The sequence below is a fragment of the Engystomops pustulosus genome, chromosome 3 (genome assembly GCF_040894005.1).
Source record: "Engystomops pustulosus chromosome 3, aEngPut4.maternal, whole genome shotgun sequence".
NCBI lineage: Eukaryota > Metazoa > Chordata > Amphibia > Anura > Leptodactylidae > Engystomops > Engystomops pustulosus.
The window spans coordinates 49,321,343-49,348,106 of record NC_092413.1 but is presented as its reverse complement, the minus strand read 5'-3'; the positions used below and the strand labels follow the sequence as shown (position 1 = coordinate 49,348,106).

The 26,764-nt window shown below is 38.0% G+C and overlaps 1 protein-coding gene across 1 annotated transcript; it reads right to left on the bottom strand.

Annotated features, from left to right (window-relative positions):
• Positions 1–424: 424 nt before the first annotated feature.
• Positions 425–26,231, bottom strand: CDC42EP3 (CDC42 effector protein 3). Its single transcript, XM_072140741.1, has 2 exons — positions 25,830–26,231; positions 425–2,685 (listed from the first exon to the last, which is right to left on the bottom strand). The coding sequence occupies exon 2, from the start codon at positions 2,469–2,471 to the stop codon at positions 1,704–1,706; it is 768 nt and encodes a 255-aa protein (XP_071996842.1). The 5' UTR covers positions 2,472–2,685; positions 25,830–26,231; the 3' UTR covers positions 425–1,703.
• Between the last annotated feature and the right edge of the window lie 533 nt (positions 26,232–26,764).

The following is a 26,764-nucleotide window of genomic DNA, read 5'->3' as shown; positions in this document are numbered from 1 at the left end:
CTATCTTACTTTCCCTTGTCCCTCCTCCAATGGCAAATATCAGAAGAGATAAATTGGAATTCAACTACCTGATCCTTTAGTTCTCAGGACATAATTACTGCCAGAGGCCAAGCCAATTTGTTGTGCATGTGTATAAGGGAGTTGGCAGGGATAGCTGTTGGCTAACAAATGTTTGAGTTAAAGTTCTCTTATCTGTATGGGAGGTTCAACATTTTTCTTAAATATCTAGTATACACAAAACTTTGATATAGGACAATTTAATTTGTGTTCTGCAAGCATTAAAAACCAAGTTTCTAAAGAAATAAAAATCACCTTCTAAAATAAGTCTTTTACACACACATTTTGTATTCTATGTAAAGTAAATTTATTTACTTTTAATATTTGACATTTCCTAAATATAAGAAATGTATTTCAAAAATCAATGCAAACAAAATGACAAGTGCTTTTTATTTGTGTTCATAAAGTGGCAGGGAAAATCCAACAAACACTGTTTATGGTATTGTAGATGGGCTACTGTACATAGTATTGGTTGTATTCCTAAAGGGAAACTCAACAATAACATGAGTGGACCTCATTAGACACCGATAAAGATACATACAAAGTGAAAATACAAAAAAGTCAGCTCAGTAAGGTAGCCCATATGATACCGTATGTTTACAATTGCAAAAAAAAATGAAATATGTAACTGATACAAAATAATGTTAAGTACAAATTAGAGTTAAGTTTCCCTTGTGTTAGCTAAAATGTATAAATACTGACTTCCAACCAAGCAGATAACTATTTATTGTAGGTATCAATGTGTTTAACCAATGTTTCTTCTACAAAGGTAACATAGAAGCTTTAAGCGTTTGTAGAACAAACATAAGAAAAAAAAAGATGCACATTTCTTTGAACACTCACAAAAATATACAATAGACCTGCAATGAAAAATCTGCAAGCAATACAAATGGTGATGCAATATCTAAAAAATACAAACTTTGCAGTAAAAATACAAAGGCACATAAAAGGATATTTAAACAGAAATAACTTATTATGGTCATTGCAACAGTTCATGTAGCTTAAAGCTCGGCATCATAACTTTATGTAAATGGAAATTTAATGACACTTATTGCTAAAGCTGAATTGGCATTTGAAATACATAAGAAAATGCAACATTCATTGACATGAATAGAAAAATACAAATTAAGTAAAAGGAAATGTCTGCATGTGTATGCAGATAGCAAACCTACCCCAAATGTCTTATGTGGTTGTAAAAATATTGTTGTACAAACCTGGGGAGCATCTTGTTATACCTACAGATGTCCTTATATTAGTAGAGTTCATAGATGGATCAAACTCACGGCTCTCACAATGAGGGACTAGAATATAAATGATTTGCTGTCAAACTGAAGCCCTACAGAAATATGTCAGGCCAGTGGATATGTAACTGAGCAGCCATAGTCCACGTATATTATTCATACCTTATCCAACAACTTTCAAACAATACATTAAAACAGAAAGGTTGACTTTCAAATTTACATTGTTTTTGTATGAAGAAGAGAAACAGAATTTGTTTACTCCAGTATTGCTACTAGTCAAAAAGGACATGCTCGTGAAAATATATCCAAATACATGTAGAACCAAATCGAAGCCTTGCTTTTTGCTATGTTTGTTAAATATTGTATATGTACCATTTGTCTGATGAAGGCTGAAATTAACTTGTTTCATGGTTTATTCTTGTCCATTACATGAAGCACCTCATCCAAAAGAGAAGGGCCCAAGTCAAGCTGCAGAGTTAACAGAGATCCAGCCAAGTCAGAAAGAGATTCCTCTGGTTTTAAATCAGTATTCTCGATTTCACAAGGATTATGGCTATCTTCAAACAATTCAAGCCCTTGCCAATCACTATATTGTTCAGAGAGACTAGACGAATGGCTTGACCTTCCATTTGTGGAGCATGATGCAGAGCCACTGACCTTCCATGAGCTTCCATGGTCATATTGGTGCTCACTGTCATAAGACTCACATTTTTCCATCAACTTTTCCTCTAACACAGGCTCGCAACTGAGTCTTGGTGACTTAGAAGGGCTGTAAGAGTCTCTTTTAGAGTTAAAAGTCACAGCGGATAGCAAGGGCAAGACCAGTGCTTGGGATCCACCAATTGTTGGTAAAGAGATTGCATTTTTAAGAACAGGTGAAGATGTGTCAGAAAACATTGCATCACAAGTGCTGTTTGCCCTCAAAAATTCATTGTGTCCATGTAAATGACTCCTTGGTCTTCCTTGGTTTCCTGGCAACAGTTCATAGTTACCTTGAAGAAAGGAGATATCACCAAAGACATCATGCTGTCCGTCTTTGCCAATGTGTATAGTGTGCCGAAAATCACCTAACGGTGGGCTGATCAGGTCTGAGGACAACACATCCCTCAATTTAAATTTTTTACCTTTCTTGTTGTTTCCAGCCTTCAGATAGATGGGGGTTTTAGCGGGCATCTTGATGAGGTATTAACTAGCAATGCAAGATAAAATGACTCAAATAAAAGTTTATGATTCTGTAGAAAAGTCACATTCTTGGCTCAGTTGCTTTTTGTAGATGATCTCAGCAACATTATGAAGTTTTAGTTCAAGTTCTGATAATCTCTGTCTCCTGAACAAGCTCGAGGACTTATAGGCACGATGTTTATTTCTTTCCCCAAACTTAGTGAACCTAGAAAACACAGAGGACAATGCATCAATACCACATTTTTCACAGGTCATTCATTTTCTTTCAACACATCATTAAGAGAATGATCTGATGGTTCCACTCCGCAACTTAACTTTCTGAAGTGGATTTCCTCCACTAAACCACATGAAAGAAATAGCACAGCAAGGTCATGTTAGACTTTTAATGACTTTGCTACTATTTGTCCCTGCTCCTACAAATTATTTATTTAGTATATATTTTAGAAGATTTAGTTTTAACTTATTATTCCAATTACTAAGTATGGGTGGGTTTAATATAGTACTATATACAGTTACATGTTAAAAACAAGCATATTCCAAAGTGCTTTGTAGAAATCTAACTTTATTGTATATATCTTCCACTATCTAAAGTTATGGGATATTTTAAGTCCCTCCCTTGTCCAGGGAAAGCCCTAAAACAGCATAAAACTAACTGGTCATGCCTCTACAATGACTGGCTTCAGAGACATTCCTGTAGAAGTAAGGTCTCAGAGACACGAACATGGCCGTGAGCAAGACGCACAAATTGTGGCTAACTCATGATCCCGATGCAGGCACTGTGGTTGTTCAAGCATGGAGATTGTTCTACATAAAACTGGTCAAGCACTGTGTGATACAGTAATACGTAAAGGAACAACACAAAGCCAAAAAGAACAGACCCTGCTGGGGGCTGTGATGGTACTGAATATGCCCCAGGTGCTGATTTTCACGGGTTAAAGGAAATGTATCAATTTTCATTTTTACTGAAATATATTACATTTTCTAGGTTTTTTTTTAACGTTATGATTAGTGATGAGCGAGTATACTCGTCCGAGCTTGATGCTCGGTCGAGTATTAGCATACTCGGACCGGCTCGTTGCTCGGACGAGTATTTGCCCTGCTCGATAACGAGCATTTAATTTAAAAAAAAAAAAGTGAAGAACAGTAAAAAGATACAATTAAAACATTTAATTTAATTGTTTAATTGAAGAAAACAGTGAAAGAACACAGTGCAGAACAGATTGCAGATGTTCGGGAACATCTGCAATCTGTTCCGGAGACACGCGTGCAGAACGGTGTTCTCCGCAATAGTATTTGAAGAACAATATGTGTGAAGAACACATTACAGATGTTTGGCAACATCTGCAAGTTGTTCTCTACACATATTGTTCTTCAAATACTATTGCGGAGAACACCGTTCTGCACGCGTGTCTCCGGAGCAGATCGCAGATGTCCCAGAGACACGCGTGCAGAACGGTGTTCTCCGCAATAGTATTTGAAGAACAATATGTGTGAAGAACAACTTGCAGATGTTTCCAAACATCTGCAAGTTGTTCTTCACACATATTGTTCTTCAAATACTATTGCAGAGAACACCGTTCTGCACGCGTGTCTCCGGAACAGATTGCAGATGTTCCCGAACATCTGCAATCTGTTCTGCACTGTGTATTTTCACTGTGCTCGTTAAGTTTATAATTTTACTGAAAAATGCTCGGGTCTCCCATTGATTTCAATGGGGCTCGTTACTCGAAACGAGCACTCGAACATCTGGAAATGTTCGGGTCGAGTAACGAGCACCCGAGCATTTTAGTGCTCGCTCATCTCTAGTTATGATCTATTTAATGGCTTTAGTTTACAGCAGCCTCATGGTCATGGACATCAATAGTAGGTGTGTGGTGGGTTTTCTAGTCATGCTATGTGCATGGAGGGGGTAGATAATTTTAATTGTAGATTGCAGATAAGCAGAGTGATTGGCAGCAACTATTTCAACTATTTTTCTACACATTACAACCAGATAATGGGGGAAATTTATCATTAGTCCTATGTAGCTTCTTGGCGTATAATTATTGCAAATTTTTGAGCAAAAATAGTTTTCACAGGTTTTTTAAACGAGAAAAAAAACACAATTATAAAGTCATGCAATGGCAGAAAAAATACACCACAGAGTGTGCAACACCGTGCAACACCACATTTATCAACTGAGAATTTTCAAAAGAACGCAAATTTAATCGCAAAACTACACCACATAGGAGATGGTATATGTGGGTCCATTGCTACTACAGGGGGGAGTTTTATCTCAAACTTGCACAATTTGGAAGTTTTTGCTCAATTTTATGTTTGAGATATCTGACAATTTCCTGTGCAAAAACTTTGCAAAAAGGCAGAAATTGAGCAGATGTTCATCGTGCGACTGCTGCAGTCTATTTGCATAGAGAACACACATAGGAAGGCATCAGACTGTTGGAAACCTGACAGTCTAACACATAGACAACTGCTCAAAATCCTACCTAATGATACATCTCCCCCAATGTCTCACTTTTAATCTATTTTTGATTTCTGATTGTAAATTTTGCTCATTTTATTTTCAGTTTTCTAGCAACAGCACTCTAGACTTTACAGTATCCTCCTCCTTGTCATACACAGACAATTGACTTGAGAGAGTTCTCGTTTTTCTACCATTTCTATTAAATACAAACTGGATTTGTGGCCAAGGTGACCTATACACCGTGTGCACAAGACATTTTTTCATTTAATTTCTTTGCACCAGTTCTCCGAGAACAGACTGGTTGATTCATCCTGTCCTCTCTACATCATTGACAAGCTCAATTAAAATTTTATTCTAACTCCACTTGAATGAAGGCAGATAATAACACCATCCAAGGCTCTCAAGTAAAAATCCAACAATGTATTAAACTACTTTTAAAGTAACCAGCACTAAATCTGTCAGGTCAATAAGCTGCTCAGTGTCCGCTTGATGTAACCTTTCATTCTGCTCTTAAATAAATAAAAAGATACATAAGGAATCTCTAATGCTTTCTTATTTTGGTAAGAATTCTCAGCACCCACATACAGTATTTTATTTTTTTTAGAACAATGTATTCATCTTAAGACCTATGGGATATACAAGCTTAGACTAATTGTAATTGTTTTTATTTATTTTTTTAATTTATAGTTTTGGTTAATAGTTACTGTATATGAAACTTTGTAATATGTCCTCTCCATGAAAATTGTCTATGTCTCCTGTTGACAGCCCTTTCCTGCTTAGTCAACTTCATAAAACTGTCTTTAGTAAATAGAAAGCCGAAACAGACCTTTAAGAACAGATTGCATTAAGATATCTGTCTCACCTTTATAGTACTCGTATAAGAAAGGAAAGGCAGAAGCAATAGTGGGATAAATAATTCAATCTTTATTAAATGTAGAGAAAATATATAAAAACATTTAAAAACCCCAAGAAAAGGGCGAGGAGAAACTAAGGTCTCCCAAATCCCGACATAGATAAATGGAAGAAATCACAATTCAAAATCAATGAAGAATGTACAATATGCAAATTATATATATATATATATATATATATATATATATATATATATATATTCGACCAAAGCAGCTAAGATATAAAAATATAAGTGTGAAAAAGGTAAATATATATAAGGTAAATGTCCAGTGACACTTTGATCCAAGATGCTGCAATGGTGTCAGATATAAATAAGCCAAAAATTGCTCACATTACCAAAAGCTATCCAAACCCGGGATGTGGGAGACAGTGGAGGCTTACATTAAATGCATTACTACAAACGTATTGTTTTCTAAGATACCATCTAGAAACAACAGCAAATTTCTACATTCTTCAAATATGTTCTGTGCCATTAAAAAACAGCCAATAGCACCATCTGGAATAATAAGCTCTGTTACTCAATATATGTATTGTACTTAAAGCTATTACATAATGATTTGTTCTTGCAGAAATAAAAAGATTAAGAGAAATGCTGATGGATGGAAATTTTTTTTATGTTGCTCTCCAAAGTAATCATTTTGCCGCTATGAAAACTGCCCTGAAAATGGGAGTAAAGAGCCTGTGAAATGAACTGATGCTAAAGAATTATCTCAGTCTGGCAAGTGCTAAATCATCAGAAAAGTGAATTCTGGGAGTGTACAGTAATACTGTCTAGAGGCCTAATATATTTTCTGAATTAAAGGGACATGTTCCATATCACATTATTGCGATGAGAGAAGAGATGACCCTAATAAGCAATTGGAGTATTTTAAATTTTTATTTCTCCACGTCCACCCCCTTAACTTTATACAATCTAGCTCCCATATTTTGCAATTAGATAACTGTGAGTAAATAGTAATGAAAGGACCTGAACCGCAAAGTTCATGTCACCCACGGGGTCCGGCTCAATCAACCACTGGCAATGATCGCAGACATTAACCATTTAAATGGCACAATGGCACAAAGTTTCTAACGGCATTTAAATAGCGGCACTTGCATGTTGGCAAAGCCGCACAACGCCATGTTGGGGAGGATTGGCGCCCCCCAGTAACATCATGGGAAACGTCAATCCTTCCTCAAATGGCAGTGTGCATCGATTTAAATGCCTTTATGACTTTATCAAAGGAATTAAATCAATGTTACTGGACGGATGCTTCGAGTCTAGGTTCAGTACCCAGACTTAACATAACTATGAGTAAACTCCATACATATCTTAAAATATGATATAATTAATGCAGGCCACAGCTATCTGACCAGACTCAACTCATCCAATTAGGGCATCCATACGGAATTGAAGACTCATATGGTAGTGGCTAATCTACCACAGTGTTGGAATGGTTCACCACAGTACCATCAGGTAGGCCCAGGCTCTTACCTAATTATGGGCCCTAGAGATCTAGCAGAAGAAGGGTGGCCTTGCAGAATAATTGAGCCCTAGTGGTACAACAGAAGGGTAACCCCCCAGAATAATTATGTAGTGGCTACTTGGAATTCCAGCCGACACAGACTATTCAACAACCTGATGCTTATTTTCCCTAAAATCTGCTGTCACAAGAGAGTATGGAAAACCCCATATAGTCTAGATGATTAGCCAGTCTGCAGGTAAGTCCACATACATCTTTCTGGTAAAAAAAGATAAAGCATAGCTTTTCTTTACTCCAGCCACTGTAAAATAAAAAAGGGGTGGTGTTTGGTGTGTAGGGGTTTCAATCCAGCTGAAAAATTGCTATATTAACACAATATTAAGGGGGTTGTCCAATATTTCAATCTGTCCTCTGGAAAGACCACCAATTACTGGTTGGAACCCCAACACTTATCAGCTGTTCAAGCAGTGCACAACTCAGTGCACATAGCCCGAAGCAGATGGCTACAGGGTCTGTGTAGTGATTATGTGTCCTAATTGTAGGTAAAGTGAATGGACGTTGAACTTACAGTTCTGGAGAGCGCCAGTACACAGAGTATGAAACCATCTTATTCCAACCCAAAACAGATGATTGATGCTGGGTGTCGTTTTTTTTACCACCACCACTAACTACAGTCAGATACTGGCTTAAATAAAAAAAAACACAGACATTCATTAATGTAAAAAGGAAATAAGCCATTTAGGTCATCTGATATGTTGAAAATCATAATTTATTAGACAACAGTATAATTGTATTTTTATGGTTTATGCCTCAGGCCCATAATGATCTCAGTGAATCTATACCCTATGAATAGACGTCAAGTGACAACTGCGGCCTTTCTGCATAGATAAAGAGATGATTGAAGAATGACTACGAAACAGCTGTTTGCTACAATATCTTCATAGATAAAGGGATGACTGCTGCATGCTTCTGTAACATCTGATGACTATTTGTAGAGATCGAGATAACATTACTGAATATCCCATGGCAGTTTTGTAGTTGAATGTGAGCAGTCGTGATTAGCAAGGGTTACACATGACAATATGAATGGATATCTAGTATGAATAGATGGTAAATAGCTTGTTTGTCTCTTGGAATATCCAGAAAATATTCTTCTCAGTCATGTGCAGATACTATCCATGAATTATGTAATAAGGATTATAATTATATAAGTTTGTGTGCATAGACCCATATGTGGCACAGCTGAACTTTTATTTATTTTAGGTGACATAATGAGATACATTGGGAAAACACCTTGCGCCACATTTCTCAAGGCTTTTAGACCATTTCTTGATACTTCCTACTAGTGCCACTAATAGGTTGTGGCCTCTGAAAAGGAGACATTGGGGCATATTTATCAGGACCTCTGCGCACCGCCACTGGCGCAGAGGCACTGAAATAATCGGAAATGCTAGCTTATTGCTAGCTTTTGCGATTATTTTCCCCAATCCGCCACCTTCACGCCAGTGGGGCGTGAAGGGGCGTGAAGGGGGGGTGCGGCCGGCCTAGCGGGGGGCGCGGCTGGATGGGAGTGGGCCGGTGCGGGGTGTTACTGTCCCCGCGCCTGCGCACTTGCTGCTGCCAGCGACTTTTCAAACGTGAAAAGTCGCCGGCTGCGGTTTTTTCTGCGCCAGGCCCTGCCTGGCGTAGGATAAACGCTGCGCTACTGGCAGCCCGATACATCAAGAGGCAGAAGCCTCTTGATGTATTGGGTTGCGAATCTGCAACGGCGGGGCGATCATACGCTGGCGCACGAGCGCCAGCGTATGATAAATATCCCCCATTGGCACAGAAAACTAGGCCAACTAATGGATGGTGCAGAGTACAATTCAACAGTCTTTAACTACTCCAGATTTACCACCTAACACCAGACACGTTTATAAATCTGGCACAGCAGAAGACAATCTTGGTGAGGCTCCCTAAACGTATGCTGTTCTTGGGCAGCAAACAATGGATCCACATTATTGGAAAATTGACAGTGTTTTTTTTTCTTTTCCATTCTGCACCTCTTACGTCTTAATTTATGAAATGTCGGCGCCACAATATTGATGTTTTCAGACACTCTCAACTTGTTCTATTTTTGGGCGCAAAATTGTGGCGCCTTTTGTGAATCCAACAGTTGTCTGGCACTTCTATTTTTTCGACTCATTTTGTGCTGCAATTTGTCACACAAAAAGAGAGCAGCTAAAAGCAAATCTATGGAGTTCTAAACCTTTTAGTCCGGGCACCAATTCATTAATCCCTTGCGCCACAAATTTACATCTCACTGAAAAATATAGCTAGGTTCCAGCGCCACCCTGAGCCTAAATTAATAAATGCCCCTCGTTGTTTTAAACAATCATTATATTGCACAATGAACAAAGCATTGCAGAAACTATAAGTAAGGGCAGTGGTCAGCATAGTCGCAATGGTGTCTTGGGTTCAAATTCAAACAAACATGGGGATTTGTAACTGCTCATAAGGATTGTTTAGATTTACGGTAATCCCACATTGCAAAAAACATATTAATACAGTTAGTAAAACCCAAATTCTCTATTAAATTCTAGTAAATGTGGATTTTATAAGGACATGAGCTGTAGGAATAGTGACAATCACTGAACAGTGATCTATAATATGTTTATGTTGTATAATAAATGGTTAAGAAAATAAATCAATATTGCAACCTATCAACAGCATTGTAGATGAATGCTGATACTTCGTGTACAAACAATAGCGCGGTATTTCAGTTTTGTTTTTTTATCATCTATCGTTACCATGCTGCTGTTGCAGCAATACTCCAGTGAGCCCTACTTCTGCGGCACCTTTGATACCATGAAGGAACAAAGGTATCCTCAATAGACAATGAAGAAACAATGAAGTGTTTGTTTTAACACTTCATTCGTCAGTCCTTCATATAGGTGATCATTTGTGTCGGGTGTCAGACATTGATTTGATATTAATCACCTATCCGATAGATTGAAAAGAAATTTGCTGGAATTTGCAAATGTGGATTGAAGTGAACAGCACATATAAACAGTGAAGAAATACTAGGCTAAACATGGAAGGATTCTGGTGTAGGCAGGACAAGAATGTCACTTGTTGGGAAAGGAGTGGGGCTTAAAGAAAATCTACCTTCTTGGGAAAATCAAGCATGATAAATCAAGAACACTTACTGTAATCTTTGTTATCCATGGCCTCCCTCCTTCTAACTTTTAAATGTCTAATGAGCCTGAAGGGCTTCTGGAGGAGTTACCAGAGCCCCTCTGTGCAGCAGCTTGACTGGCTGTTCTCCTACTCCCCCTCTGCTCCCTCAGCCCTTCCCCCTCCTTCTGCCCCATGGAATCTTACTGCAGCACAGTTAGTTTCAGCACACACTGAAAAGTGCACACTGTTACAGCCTGTGAATCTGCAGCACAGAGGGGCTCTGGTAACATCCCCAGGAGCCCCTCAGTCTCATTATTATAATTTTAAAAGTTGATTTTAGCAGGAAGGAGACACTGTATAACAAATATAAAAGATTACCACGGTCACAGTTCCTGAATGCAATAATCACCACAAGTGTGCAATTTTCAATTATTTTCATGTTTTGTTACACTGTGTATTTTTAGACAGGATTAGTAAATGTGCCCCAATCTTTGTGCATTTTCATTAGCAATGCTCGTTGCCATTAAAGTACATAGATAAGTTTTGGCAGCTTTGTAAATATCCCCTTAAGTTGTAAATGTCTGTAATAATTATCGTAACTTCCAGCAACTTTTAATTAAACATCATTTTTAGACATGGAGTCTGTGGTGCAGCAATACTCTCCTTTATATGGTTAATAATGATGTTGTAGCTATACAGCCGGTGAGTCAAATAATAAAAATGTTTTAATAACTTTACTTGGCAAATGACAGCAATGTCTTTGGAATAACAATGACTGTAATTTCTGGCATGTAGACAAACAGAACTTCAGTTGCTGCTTTCCTTTAAATACTATAAGGAAGTGAGTCATATTGCAGTTTCCATCTTTCTAATTGATTCATAGTAGAATAGTTTCACATGAATTCACATTTGATAAGTGTATTGTATAGGTAAAAGGGCTTGAAGATATTCTGCATGGTATCATAGTAGTTGTAGGTTTGAAACATGTTCAAGGGGTATTGTTCCAAATCATGATAGGTGATCTCTATGATAACAGTGGGGTTGGACACCTAAATCCCAGAAATACCAGCTGTTTTTGTATCTTACAGATACAGGAAGCAGTTGGTCCATTCCCTGTATGGCAGTGGTGGCAGCATACTGCCGCTCTGCGCCAATTTACCAGCATGGAGAGAAGGGACAGGAAGTATCTCATCATTGCCCCTTAAACTAATCATATACTACTGATCTACCTAAAATTATGCTTATACACTGGCCAAGTATGTGAAACCATGTTTTAGTTTCTTTTTCGCTTCGATGGGTCCTTGATAGTATAGATGCGTGCACATGCACAGTGGTTTCTATTTGTAGAGGTTTCTTTAATGTGTGCCAATAATTTTGGTGGAGTACAGTGTTGTCAGGAAGAAGATAACGTAAAAGATGAAACGTAACAATTCAAGTCAATTAAACTAAAATTAATCTTTTGGAAAGATGACTATTTTGATGTGCAACATACAAATGTAGGATGTGTTTCTAAAGTTGCCAACCCCTTTAAGACACAGGTATTGACAGAATTAAGAGATGAATCCAGGAGCCCAAATGAACGTAACAATAATCCCATTAAGTTTATTTTAACTTTACTTAATGAACAACCATTAATGGCTGACCATGTGCATAATTGTTATAAGTTTGACAACTAGACCTCCACCACCACCACTGATTGGGAGAAAGAATGGGGCATGGCGTTAAAAAATGGCTGGGCACAGCTACATTTAGAGATGTGTTGAGCAAAAGACTCCAACCAATAACATATTGAAGGCCTTTCCTTTGGAATGGCTACCATGAATATGTCTGGAATAGCCCTTTAATAAATGAAGTATGTGTTTGCTACTTAACCTCCAGTCCTCATTTGCTATAAAAAGTAAAGGAAATCATTATTTCATTTCAGTTACAAAGCATGTCAAACTTCCGTAATGGGTTAATGACAACAAATTAGAAAATCAGTGACTTCATCCTTTGTCAAAGTCGGACATAGCTTTGTGCCAAGAAGCCAGGAAATGACCAATATCTGTGCTAACAACTGACTTCTGCACAGAGCCCTCCTTACATCATAAAACGAGCAGTAAAGGGACTTCCTTTCAGCTTCAGGATGTGCTTAATGATGACCAGTGCACTACAGATCAATGACTACTGATCGAGGAATGGGACCTTCTCTCTGAGTCATGGTTTTTGCTCTTTCCAATGGTATGCTTTTTAAAAAGCCTGATGTAATGGTAATCAATAGTACTCAATAAATGCACCAAATACAGTTCCATAAAGTCATTTATATTCTAGTTACACCTTTCTAGGTTGTCTTGGTCTTCTACCAAAAGTAGTTCGATTACGACAACTAATAGAAAGCATTAGGGGCAATCACCCACCTATGTTCCAACAAATAAATCTACATTGTTAAAGAATGTTATTCTTTGTAACATGAATTGAAATATGCTAATCAAAGTTTGTGGGAAACTATTCAATCCCACAGGACTCTAAAATAACCATAGCATTTAAATTGCGTTTAGAAACGCAACACAGACACCTGGGGACGGGACTCAGCCCAATGGCATATGCCATGATGAAATGCATACGATCAGTAACAAGCACCTAGTGTTTTGCATGTAAACAATGCGAAACACTGGGTACTCATTATCGATCATATTTCAATTTTCATTGCGCTTGTAGAAATCCCGTCTGACTGTACCCTATAAGAATGTGCTATCGATGAATAAGGTTCCACCACTTTGACCCAGTGGTCATAACTAATGGTTAAATGCAAAATCTTTAAGAGATGACCCACCCACCCCAAACTGGTGTATGTCTAAGGGAAGATAGACTTTTAGGAACCCTTTAAGGCTCCTGTGCCCATGTGGGATTATAACCCATACATGCAATGAAAGCTTTTTTTTGCTTACATTTTTGGAGGCTAGAGTTCTTTTATACAATGGTTCATTGGAGGAATACGCTTTGGGGTTAGTTCAGGATTTCTATATAAAAGGACACAGTTATATATTTTACCTGCATGCTCTTGTATGTACCATGCACAGTGCCTTTTAATTGCACCAGTCTGCACCTGGGCAGATTCTAAAAGACAATGGCCCAGATTTTCATTAATGAGTGTGCTAGACTATAATAATAATCTAGTGCTCCCTGCACACACCAATCCCGCTTAATCTGAGTGCACTAGACTTTTTTTAGTGCACTCAGTTTAACGGGCTTGAGCTACAATTATGTCGGACTTTCGACGTAAATGTGGTGTCCTGGGAGAATTGGCACCGTAATTCCCCTTTAGGTGCAGGGGTTTTTTCACGGCAGACAAAGTGCAGCCTCAACACAAAACTGGAGAAAGCAGTTGGTACATGTATTTATGTGAAAATGGTCTGGAAAACTGGTGCAGCCAGTGTGATAAATGTGGACTAATATTATGGCTTTCATTAGATAAATGGCAAACTATGGTTATGTTTGATGTATGTGCCTAAAGATGCAGTACTTAAGATAACAGTGGATGAAAATAGAACATTTCAACCAAAAGCAACATTTGTCTGAAAGAATAATGATTTTGGCCAACTAATAACAACATTCATTGTCTGTAAAGTAGTTGGCTGTGTTTAAGATCTTTGATCCATGAGCGATCTTACCCTAATGGTTATGACCACACAACCTTTTGAGGAGCCTTTTGAGGAAGTAACTCAGAGATAGCTACACCCATTAGCATAAGAGCAAACCTGATGGAATCGGCACAGCATTCAACTGTTACAGATTATTTTCATTAACTTTTTATAAAGGCTAAGTTAAAAAAAAAACACTGGTAGTAAGCGACTCTCTTCCAATATTCAAATCACAAATATTCTACCAGCTTTATTGAAGCAATTGCCAGTCATAAGGAAAGAAACTGGACCAAATAAAAGCATAATAATAAAGAGTTATATATCACTTCTAGAAAACCTTTTCACTTTTTTATAGATCAACTCCATTTGACTACTTGCTCCTTATCAGTGTCTGCTACATTTCCACCAGAAGCAAATATAACAGTTCAGACAATAGACACAAGGCTATAGATAGATGTGACATAAACTTTCACAAAGAAAACAGTAATGATTCAATCCTCCTCAGAGACTTGGCAATTTACAACGAGATTAGTAATAACATACAGCATTTATGTTTCCTTAAGAAAAGAACGCCACTTGCAAGACTAAGCAGAGGAAGTATAATTTACAGCTTAGCTGCAATAACCAATATAATCCCCAGCATAACACCCCTATAATTCTTTTCAATCTTGGCAGGACAATGCTGTGGAACACACAACTAAACAATAACTCCAGCCCAAAACTTTTATTTTACAGCCTGATATAAAATCCAAAATATTTCCACATAAACATAATATATTTCAGACATATTTACTGACGCGGTGGATGTAGCAGCAGTGAGTAGGACTTCTTGTAGGTCAAGTATAAGGAAGTTAACATTTTACATAGTCCTAAACAGAAGTAAATCTTGAGACAAGCTGTTTTTTTTGTGACCTTGAACTTACATCTCCACCTGCTTCTTGCCATATTTTGAGTACATTACATTTTTCCTTGGACTAAATGAGGATCTGCTGGACACTAAATTCAAAACATGTGTGTTGTGCTAAGGTCCACAGAGCAGCAGCATCTATATGCCCTGTATGATTTTGGAAGTTGTGAACTAAATGTCATAGGTTGGCATAAGTGCGTCTTTATATACGTCATTCCACTTGGGTAATAGGTGCACGAGTAGGGTACCAGCCCCAATCCAATAGTAGAGAGATAACTCGGCACTCATATTTTGACATTTCAAAAACCGTAGAAGATCAAGAATTGACCAAAATGTCAAAATTATTTGGATTGCTTTTTGATTAAATAAAAACACAAATTAAGTTTGATCTTTATATGAGTGCCGAGTTATCTCTATAGGCTGGAATAAGGGCAGTATTTATCCTAATGACACAACCCCTTGAATGCGAGCGGTCAGTTGTGGTGTGAGTGCATACCATCAGGACAATAAAAATGCCTAGAACCATGTCCAAAGTATACATTTTTAAAAAGGATAACTTTTTCATGAATCTACCATTAAAATCAAGCATGGATAAACCAGGGGAACTTAATTATAGATCCAGGCACCGTGACTGTGGCAATATTCTATTTATTATCCGTGGCCTCCTTCTTCCAAAAAAACCTTTAACAATTATGCTACTGGTTGGTGTCTCCTGAGCCCTTCAGTGCTTCAGCGTCACAGGCTGTTACAATGAGCAGAACATGTCTCCCCCCTATGTAATCTAGCAGTAGCAGGAAGTGCAGGGGGTAGGGAGACAAGGAGTGAAAATACATAATGGAGGGACTCTGAAACTTCCCCCCAGAGCCCATCAGTCTCATTAAAATAGTTTTAAGAGTTGATTTTAGAAGGAAGGAGGCTATGGATAACCAATATAAGAAGATTGCAACAGTCACGCTGCCTTGATCTATGAGTAAGGGCCCCTGGTTTGTCATGTTTGAATTTGATGGTAGATTTTCTTTAATCTCTGAGACCAATAAGAAGAGGGTTATTATATTATAATTATAGCATTCCTTTATAAGTCTGTTTCAAATTGAATGTATGATAATCTTCTACAGGAGAATACAACTTTGCAATTTTAATGGAAGATATTAAGAGACCTGTCACCATGGTTACAGACTACAAAAATCCCTGTAGTCTGATACATCATTTGCTCTACAATCTGCCCTGACTTCATGTGAACCTATACTTATATATACACTTTTATAAATACACCCACAAAAATGATCTGAATGTTCATTGATCAGGGAGAAATCTATATATCCATAGTTGGATGTAATAATCTCAATTCAGAAGCTTTTTTTAAAAAAAAATTAGGACTTGTTGCCAAAAGTTGTCACTTCTATGTTTAAAATTTATACTCTACATACTATGCAAAATTACTTAAATGTCATATTTTCATGGAACTTTGTTACTTTTCCAAGAATGAGAACTAAATAACTTGGGCTTTTTGCTTTATACATAAGATAAACATTCCATGACTGCATGTAGCCTCTAAAGCTGTATGTATGAATAGTACTTTCAGCATATGTACTTTATCAGTATTTCAGCAGCCAGTTCTATTCTACAGAGTCCATTTCAAGTGCTGCATCCCATCACGTACTGGATATGAAGATATTTATATAGTGTCAGTTTCCTGTTTGTCAAGCAGTTCCCAGTGGAAGTATCCTAGCCATCAAAAACAGACACCTCCATTACACAGAAGCTTGTAGAGAAGCACAATAAAACAAAATAGCCTCTGCCCTAATCTGTTATTTAATAATCTTGGAACCTAATTTAAGAAACTTTATTTTAGTAACATGTAGATTAACTGCAGAGGTTACTGGGGCGTGTACTAGCCTGACGGGGCTCTGGAAGCTAAAGCTAATACACGCCCCAGAAATATAATTTTCATATTACTAACATAAATTTTTTAACAAGAAGGGAGGAACATGAATCATTTTAATTGTATTCCTAGAACTCCAGGCCCTGTAGTGTTCCATTAAATGTGATGTACTGATGACCTACGAGGACAGACCATAAACAAATGATCGTGGGGGTCCAGTACACAGTCCCTGCTCCCATGACATGTTTAGCCTACCATAAGGGAAGGATGTCGAGCTAGAAGCAGGTCATTCCATGCTCCGTGTAGAGGCTGAAAGCCTGCAGGTTCCAGGTGAGATGTCATCCAGCCATGATCATATGGCAGCCTATTTGCATCAAATACAAATAAATTCCTGAACATCCCCTTTAATTAGAGAAGGGTGCAGCTGAATCCTACTTATCCTTATGTCATTTTGTAGGCCTAGGCAAGAAGAGGCAGACGTAATATATAGGTTCCCTTATGAAGAAATAGATGCAGCAGGTACACATATGACTATGATTAATGATGGATGATTGTGATACAAAATGATATGTTGGCCAAAATAAAATGCAAACCGATATAGTATATGTGCTATGTATACGGTATATACAGAAATATATGCATATGTATATATATAAATGTATATTGGTTAATGAATTAATATTATTTTACAATGTGGTTTTAATTATACAACCACTTAGGGAAAACAGACGAAGAATACAGCATTTGTTCTGGCTCAGGTTTCAACTCCAGCAAAGTTGTTACTGATGATAAAAAGCCTGGTTCTTGTCTAGACTTGTATTACACCTTGGTGGGCTTTAATCGCTGTCTTCCTCTCCTATCTGTGTTTATTTTGTAGTGTACATTTGTTTTTGTTATTAACTGTTCCTAATTTACATTGATAGAGATTTTTATCTAGGGCTTAAACCGCCCTTATCATTTGCAAGGTGACTTTCTAATTAACCCTTTCATGGCTCCCGGTACCGGGACAAGAGCACAAACTAAGACACACCAGTCTCTTAGAAGATGCAGAATCTCTCAGTTTATTGACAAGCAGGCGCATATATAAAACACAAAATCATCATCAGCACACGGGGTGTGACAATGAGATAGAATACTGCAATGCTATTGGCCATAATGAATTTACCAAGACATTCTTCGAAAAGGTTAATACATTGTGCACTGTGTTTTTCAAAGGCCTTGTTCACAGATATGTTTATATTATCCCAGCTACAAAATGTACAGAAAATGGCTCCAAAAGCTTCTTGCTAACCAAAACAAGATAAGGGGGAGAAAAACAGTCTGAAGGACAACTATTTCTCACATGTGTCAAGGAGAAACTTTTACAGGCAGGTTACACAAAAATGGCTGAATCATGACATTAGCTGGACAGTGGTCAGCATGACCCCCTGCTAAGACTAAAATGTCCGCTTGATCTTCAAAATGGCTGCTGTAGAGGAATATATCTTTAACAATAGGTATAGTATTTTGTTGTGTTATGCCTTTGCAATTCCTGCTCAACCATTACTCTAAGTTCTAAGAAATTATTCAGGCTTTATTGCAAACATATAGCATGTCTCATTACACCAATGCCAGTTTTCTAAATCAGAACTGATGCTGAACTGAACAAGGCCACGTTAACCAATGCCCATTCATAATCTGGCTCATTTCTGACCCTAAAGACTTTCGCTCTCTTATCAGTCAAAGAAGTTTCAAGCTGCCTCGGGGTTCAACTGCATGCTCTGAATACTTTATATTTGTGCCCTTGTTTCAGTACATATCATTGGACTTCAAATTTAGGTCAAGTACAAAAATACTCATTTTCCTTTGTCCTCTATCTGAAAGCATCCATATGTACATGTGGCAAAGGAATACTCTAAGAAGTCTCCCCCTCCCCAAATTGCTGAATCTGAATTATTTCTGACTTACTGTACACAGTTAGTGCTAGACCCCTTTATAGAAAATGTTCTGTGACACATGCAATAATGAAAACCAAATCCTAAATTATGTAAGGTGATGCACAAATCAAATTCATCCATATCAAACCCATAAAAGATACGATTATCCAAATATTTATTGTAGTTTTATCCCTGTCAATCATACAGATGTCAGCTTCAATAATCCAAACATAGCAAATCATTGGAAGAAAATGTAAACTTATAATTGATGGATCCCAACAAAAAAAGCTGAAAGGTCTCCTGGAATATTAATAACTTTCTATAAAATGTATATTAACTATTAAGTCCATTATCCCTCTTTTCCAAAAAGAAATAATGAAACTCAGATGTGATTTATGATAAGCCAAGCAAACGTCCCAAACAGAAAAAACAGCATGTCCAATATAACACAGCCAAGATATGTTATACTGTGTTATAGCTGAAGCGTGGCCAGTGAAATTTCCTTATATAGTAGCTTTACATGGAATGATTTACCTAGACCCTTCACTCATGGGCTTTGTAACATTAACAAATACCAGGTGTTGCCCCTATATAAGTAACACTTAACATTTATAGCTTGGGTTGCCAGACTTCCATATATTAATTACATCAATGGGCAGAACAAGTGTTTACCTTACAAGAGCTGCATATATAAAATAGTGAAGGAGTGAAGAGTTTATTCACCAGCAGTCACATAAAATATTATTCAATAGTCTATTATTGGAATATCAGGGTACAAAGCGGAAGCTATGGAGTAATCCTATGTTCTCCCTTCAGCCTATTACCCATCATGCCTTATTATGTCTGCCAGTGTCTTCTTCATCTAATTCTAGCCATACATTTCAGATAGCTAAAACCAAATGCTTGTTAAACTAAGCCAACACATGCATACTCAGCACAGCCAATGGGTGCATGTGACCTGAGCAGGGAGAGGGAAAAAAAGCCAATAAAACTTTGGATAGAGGATGGACTGGCCCATTAAAGTACTAGAGGGTCCTCTGGTCAGCCTAAACTGTAACTTAATACTCAAAACCAAAGATACAGCAGAAGTAAACCTAATTTTTAGGGTGGATGGTACTATGAAGAGTGGACCCCCAGGATACTTTTATCTGGTGGGCCCAAATAACACCAGTCTGACAATGAGGCCTCCCCAGCAGAAAAAAAGGATTGAGCTGTCCTTATCCAGTTCCCAAATACTTTTCTCCCTCAATTTCTGGAATCAGGGAATAGTTAGCAGACCACCATACACAACAGATGATCCGCTGATACCAACAAAATTAGTGAGCACAACAGATCAGATACACATCACTATGTATGTCTAGTGTTAGACAAAAAAGTATGAAGCTTGTTTAAACAGAAGTTCTAATCCCTGAATTTTGTAAAGAAAATAAAATAAATTTCCCCATGTTCTAGCTAAGTTACCTCTTTTATTGAATATTTATTTGCTGGCCTTTTTTAGAAGTTTTCCATCACTTTATAAATGATGAGAAATGGACCTCCATTAACAGGAAGAACAAATGGACCATGGTAAACACTGCAGACCACGACTGTCCATTTCACTGGGGTTTATTAGTCAAATGCCTTTCATTCATACTTGAACGAGACTGCATTAATAGAGTTACAATAACTACACACATGTACAGAAGGCTTGGAGAGGTGTAGTTGACCCTGGACTTTATCAACTGGCTTCTCCAAATAGATAAACTAAAGTTAGTTCACCAACACCGATTGCCATACTTTATTCTGGCCTCTATAAATGAAGACCTGGAAATCCCCATAGACTGTACAAGGGAATTATTTATGCTAGCTGTAGTCATACTGAAGATGATTCAGTTAGTTTGTCAGCCAACGAGATGGGGTTAATGAAATTCTACGAAAGGCAGTATAAAGATTTTATAGGAAGTGGATCTGATAATAAAATGCCAGTCCCCTTGTTATAATATCTTGGAACACACAGTAAGATGCAGTCCTGTATGATACATGTACAACCAGGAAGGATGTAAATGTGAGTCCATTGTCACGGGCCGGCTCAGAAACGTCAACCTTACTTCCCATTCACAGCATTCCTCCAGGATGTTGTTTAAAGCAAACAACATCCGTCAGGAAATCCTGTGTTATGGTCACAAAGCTCAGTGTTTACTGAAAAACAATGTCATCCCATTCCATAAACTGTGTGCACAGCAGAAAATTGTAAGTTTTTAATAAATGGTGGGTAACAGGTGTTATTATATGTTCTTGGCCTGAACTATTTCAATAGTTCCAAAATTCTCCTGTAAGCATATAAACACTAATATAATCTGCACAAAAAAGCACTGGGATTCAATAAACTTGTCCAAAATTCTTCTTGACTTAGTAAGTTTGACAGAAATAGAGACATTTTTAGGAACTTAACACTGAAAGCCATTGCTAATAAACATTTGGGGAGATTTATCAAGTCGTGTACACTACTTAATGTTCACAGGTGATACATCGGTGCAAGCTGGCTGTTGGATGCATCCTTGGGCGCTGCCTCCATCATACAACTCCCCCTTATTGACTCCTAAACTGATTACGGATATAACCATGTCTTATACTCATCAGTATGGTCCACAAATATAGCATCATCAACACCTTCTCACCTATTTCTTCCCTTGCATCCAACGCTCCCCAACGCTCCACCTTTTACACACAAATCCACTGCAGTCAATCTCTGACCTTAGCACTGTGCCAGTGATAGGCTGCAGCAGTCATGTGTTTAAATGACACATCTGTAGACCAATAGGGGTGTTCACAAATACCAGTGATGGACCCAAGTGATGATTTTCTGATGCGGTTGATGCAACCATCCACAGTAAATCCTTTTTAGAAAAATAAAACGCTGCATGTAGTGCTTTTTGATTCTGCCTCTGCACAGGTGTGGCTTTGTGGTTTGTAACAAGTATTGTATAGAAGGCTGAGATCCATTCTGACATCAGTTTTTTTTCCATAATTCATCACCCATGCAGGATCGGTAGTGATGCCAGGGCAGGACATACATGAATGCCCGCAAACCTGAGAGCAGCAATAGTTTACTAAAGGCTATCTTAATTTGCTAATTTAGTATGCTTTGTGCATTTATGGTGAATATATTATATTACCATAGTATATGTAGATAGTAGATAGATAGTAGATGGTTCATTTAGTCCAACTTGTAATCCAACATTGTTGCTCCAAAAGAAGGCAAACAAACCTACAAGGCTAATGCCAATTGGCCAAAGTGGAAAAAAAATGCCTTCTTGATTAGAAATATGGCAAAACCATTTATAGTAAACCAGACGGTTGTTGTAGAGTAAATTCTCTTTATGCCTTGGTACCACATAAATTCTCTTTATGCCTAGGTTCACACATTTTATCTTCCCAGGACATTCTCTACATCTCATTTCATGAACGGCAAACATTCAGACAATGAACATTATCATACAAATGACCAGCTATTAAAATATACAACATGATTTCCAGTTCCCACCCTTTACTCAGCAGCAAATTCGTACCACACACCTACTCCACCCTCGCCACAATAAATAATTACACGTGTAATCACCATAACATGTTTATAGAACCCATGAAGTCACCAACCTTATAATGATAAAAGACTTGCAAAGTCAGATTGCTATCTGCCAAATGTTATTACAAAACAACACGGCAGGTGAGAGGATTTGTAATGTAGTCCAGACTATTCCAAGACTCACAAAGTGTTTGTATATAACATATGACTGGTGCTCATGAACAGATGTTAATAAGTATTGAGTCTGGAAAAAAATGCTATTGAGTACAGAAATTTCTTCATATAAGGTGTTATTGAAGGATGGAAACATTACCAGTAGAGCTAAAATTACATATATTTAGGGAGACAACTATTCCACCCAGGGGTGGCGCCAGCACTGGGCATGCCCAGGCAAGAGCCGGGCATAGAGCTGCTGGGGGGGCCCACATAAGGCTGTACAAATGGAAACCATAGGGTTGATGGGGGCTGTATCTAATAAATTCATAGGGTGTGAGGGAGGCTTTATATGAAATACCCATGAGGGGTCTGTATATAAAATAACCATAAGGGGGGTGATTGGTATGATGAACTAGGAAATATTTTAGGGAACAAGAGGTTGTTTTAGTCTCTGAATTTTTAATCCTGCCATGTGAGTTTATTGCAAAGGGACCCACTTAGGCTCTGCCACCCAGGGGCCTACTGAAACCTGGAGTTGACCCTGATTCCACCCTAGAGCATGCACAGTCTGGGAACACATGAGTATGGAACACATTATAATACATTGACCTGTGCTATGGGATGGGAGCTAGGGTCTTGAGGTCTTTGCTATGTATATATATATAATATATATATATATATTGCAAAGGCATATGTAAGGAGCCTGTACAGTAACATGTAGCCTGAGAAATATGTAGTCTATACATCTGATAAAGTGTCTCAGAGACATACAGAAATCATGGGCATATTTAGGTCCAGTTTATCCCCATAAGAAGGTTGTACAACACAAACCCACAAACTATGTATTGTGCTACAAAAAAAGCGTTGTATGATGCCTAAGTGTGCAACAGAATAAACCATAACATAGTACCCAGCCCATAGCCCCCCCCCCCTCCTTATATATTTCTATGGGACAGACTTCCTTACTGGCAACCTAGTCATCATGATGATATTTTTAAAGCAATATTTCTAAATTTTCTATTAATAGTGGATTAATTACTATTCATGGGCCACCAAAGTGACGTAAGGTCTTAAGCAGTACCAGTAATGGATTATTATATAGGCAGTTTGGGCAATAGCTTGGGGCCCAAGGCCACCCAAACCAGCCCCCAATTTTATACTCAGAATGACCTTCACTCATGAAATCCTCACATCTGTTCCTGCTCTCAAAGCCATTTGAGGTCCAACAAAGGTCCTGAATCCGCAAATAGAAAGCAGGTCAAAGGGACACATGACCCATTCTCCAAGAAGCTTAATTCTAGTACCTTATGTATGAAGTGAATTCTGGACTTGTAGGGGCTGTGATACACATACAGCCCGGGGCCCATTGCAGGCTTCACCCACCCCTGTGCAGTACATAGAGGTCCAGAAGTAAGTTGATGTCTTATAGACATAAAACACTCACCTTGTACAATATTTGCCATATATTATAGCAAATATTGATCATACACATTGAGCAATATTTCCTGACATTTTTTATGACAACAATCAATATTCTTTGATGATTGTAAATACAAAGATAATAATGATTACATAAGATACCAATCTACATGGTGAATATTTATATAGTAAATCTTAAACAATACCTAATGTGTTACAACACTGAGATTACACTGTTCATGACTAGGTCTATACACAGCAACTTGTCCTTACACAATGCAGTGTATCATAGATAAGATGTAGAGGACATAACTGTATACTGAGCAAGGCACAACGCATTGCAGTATACCGTACATTGCCAGTCAGTTAGTCAGCAGACTAGAACCCTTGCTTTTGCACTGCAGTATAATTATGGCAAGGATCAGCATTATTCACAGCTGAATTATTTTTCCCTGCTGCATCTTATTGGCTGCTGTTTTCACTTGAATTCTGGAAATGCTGAAGCTTGCAAAGAATACAGAAACTATCACAGATCTGGACAGTTAGAGCCTGTCAGACATGTGCTCAGTGCAGCATGTAGATAAGCTGTGCTAAAATCTGATCCCTTGTCTTCTATTTTTACCCTGCAGAGGCTCTTTAATGATATAGTCATCACAACATCTGCAATGCATGAATGCCAGTGTCATCTCAGCTGTATGTGCCAAGCCATCCAAGCAAAGTCGCTAAAAACACAAAGTCATCTGGTGGAACAGAGATTCTTTCACAAAAAGGCTGAATACTGGCTTCTCATCAGAGATAAGGGTTAAGGAACCCAATTCCATCCATACACATAGCAACTACATCCAATGATCCAATATTTTTGTACCATTTTTGACTCCAGCACATGAAAAATATGTTCTTGTAGTAGTGCCAATACAATTTTCCGTAGTAGTGGCAGTCTAAGAGAATGTGCCTCGCTTAGAATTATCATTCAGGAACAGTCATGTAGCAAAATTTAAGTCACCATGGTGATAAGTATTTAGTGATAGATTAACATTATCCAAGACATCCCATTATTAAGAAAAATGGTGATGAATCTGCGTGTCTAATACACTGAATACATGGTTCAAACTCACCTTATTTTAACTTATAAAATGTCTTAAGCCGCTGCCACAAGAGGACAGTTATATACTGCATGTCCTCAATATTTAATTTTATAGACATTTTTATAAGCATTCCATGTACACGCAAGGAGCCTAGTAGTATGCTGCCTATTTTATAAGCTATGCAATAGTCTACACATGTAGACTTAATAGAGATAGAAAGATATGAGATAGATAGACAGACAGATAAAGAAATGACTGATAAATAGAATAACATATGAAAGGCAGGACAGATGATATGGATGAACAGAAGGACAGATAACTTAGAATAAATAGAAGATAGACAAAATGACAGATATCTGATATATGGAAGAACATAAAGAAAGGCAATAGGACAGATGATACATATAGATACATACATACAGGAGGTGTATAGATCATATAAAGATATGTATATAACATACATTAATAAAAAATATGATAAAAAAGATGATAAATAGAATGCCAAACTATAGATAGATAGGAAGACAGATGATATAGAACAGATGAAAGATATAAATACAGATAGACAGTTGTGAACTGGAATATATTCCCTGTGATGGCTACTGATCAATAATGGACACATTCACAAGTAAATGACAGCACAGCACAATCACATTAAAATGAGATTGATGTTGAGCAGATCAATGCAGAGGGGAAGAGCAGATGTGGCTTCAATGAATATACATGGAGTCGTGTCCAGGCTGTGCTTCTTGTCTGCAGAGAGGGGGTCACACATATGCACAGCATCCATGGTTTACTTACAGGGCTGCGGGCGCTGTCTGGAGATGGCTTCAGCCTCCTGTTGTTTGGCACATGGAAATCTCAGCTGAGCATAGTCTCCTTCCAATGTGGATATGTGGGTCATCCAGTATATCCAGCAGTAGCAGAAGTGTGGAGGAGAGGGGCAGCTGCTGGCTGGAGGACCTCCCTTCTCTACATGAGCAGCAGCATCTCTCCACCTGTGACAGCTCTTCTGTAGTCGCCTCCCAGGACGCCCTCCAGATGCCTCCTGCTGCTGTCAGGATGGTGTCTCAGGGAGGGGAGCTGTGTGCACAAGCTTCTTTGTGTCAGGTTGCAGGCACGAGTTTTGCAGAGGTCTGTGGATGTGGTGAAGATCCTTGGTGTCTGTGTAGGGTGATGATGTCAGGGGGCAGGTAATGTATGGGTGGGGTGGCTCTGTCAGGGTGAGGAGGAGTCACTGGAGGATAGGGCAGACCTTGTGCTCATTCACTGCCCTTTAGCTTCTAGGGACTTGTGGTCGCAGATCTCTCACTTAACCCACTCAGTGCTGGAATGCAAGGAAAACAGACACAAGCGTAATGCAAATCACATAGTAGGTCAGCTGCACCCCATGACAGGATGAAATAAATGTATAGTGCCTCCAATGCAAACACAAGGATGCAGCAGAGCCCTGTGGGTGTTAATGTATGCAAAGATGTCAACATTTTCTATTCTTTTACTATAATTAGAAATAAGAGCGCAATGAACACATCCATTTTATAGAATGTAGTAAGTTGTTTATTATTGTTTACATTGTTATCATTTTTTATCAACTTAATTGATGCAGGTTGTGTTATACGTAGATGCCTGTATTACATTATTAGGTCATGTTCAATTGAGAAAGCGTTTCTATATGAATTTATGAAACAGAAAATTTAGTACATGGTTTATTGTAAATACTACTGAGACACAGAATA

Bases quoted from the DNA above. Each gene is read 5' to 3' on its own strand.
- CDC42EP3 (XM_072140741.1), bottom strand. From the start codon at position 2,471: ATGCCCGCTAAAACCCCCATCTATCTGAAGGCTGGAAACAACAAGAAA.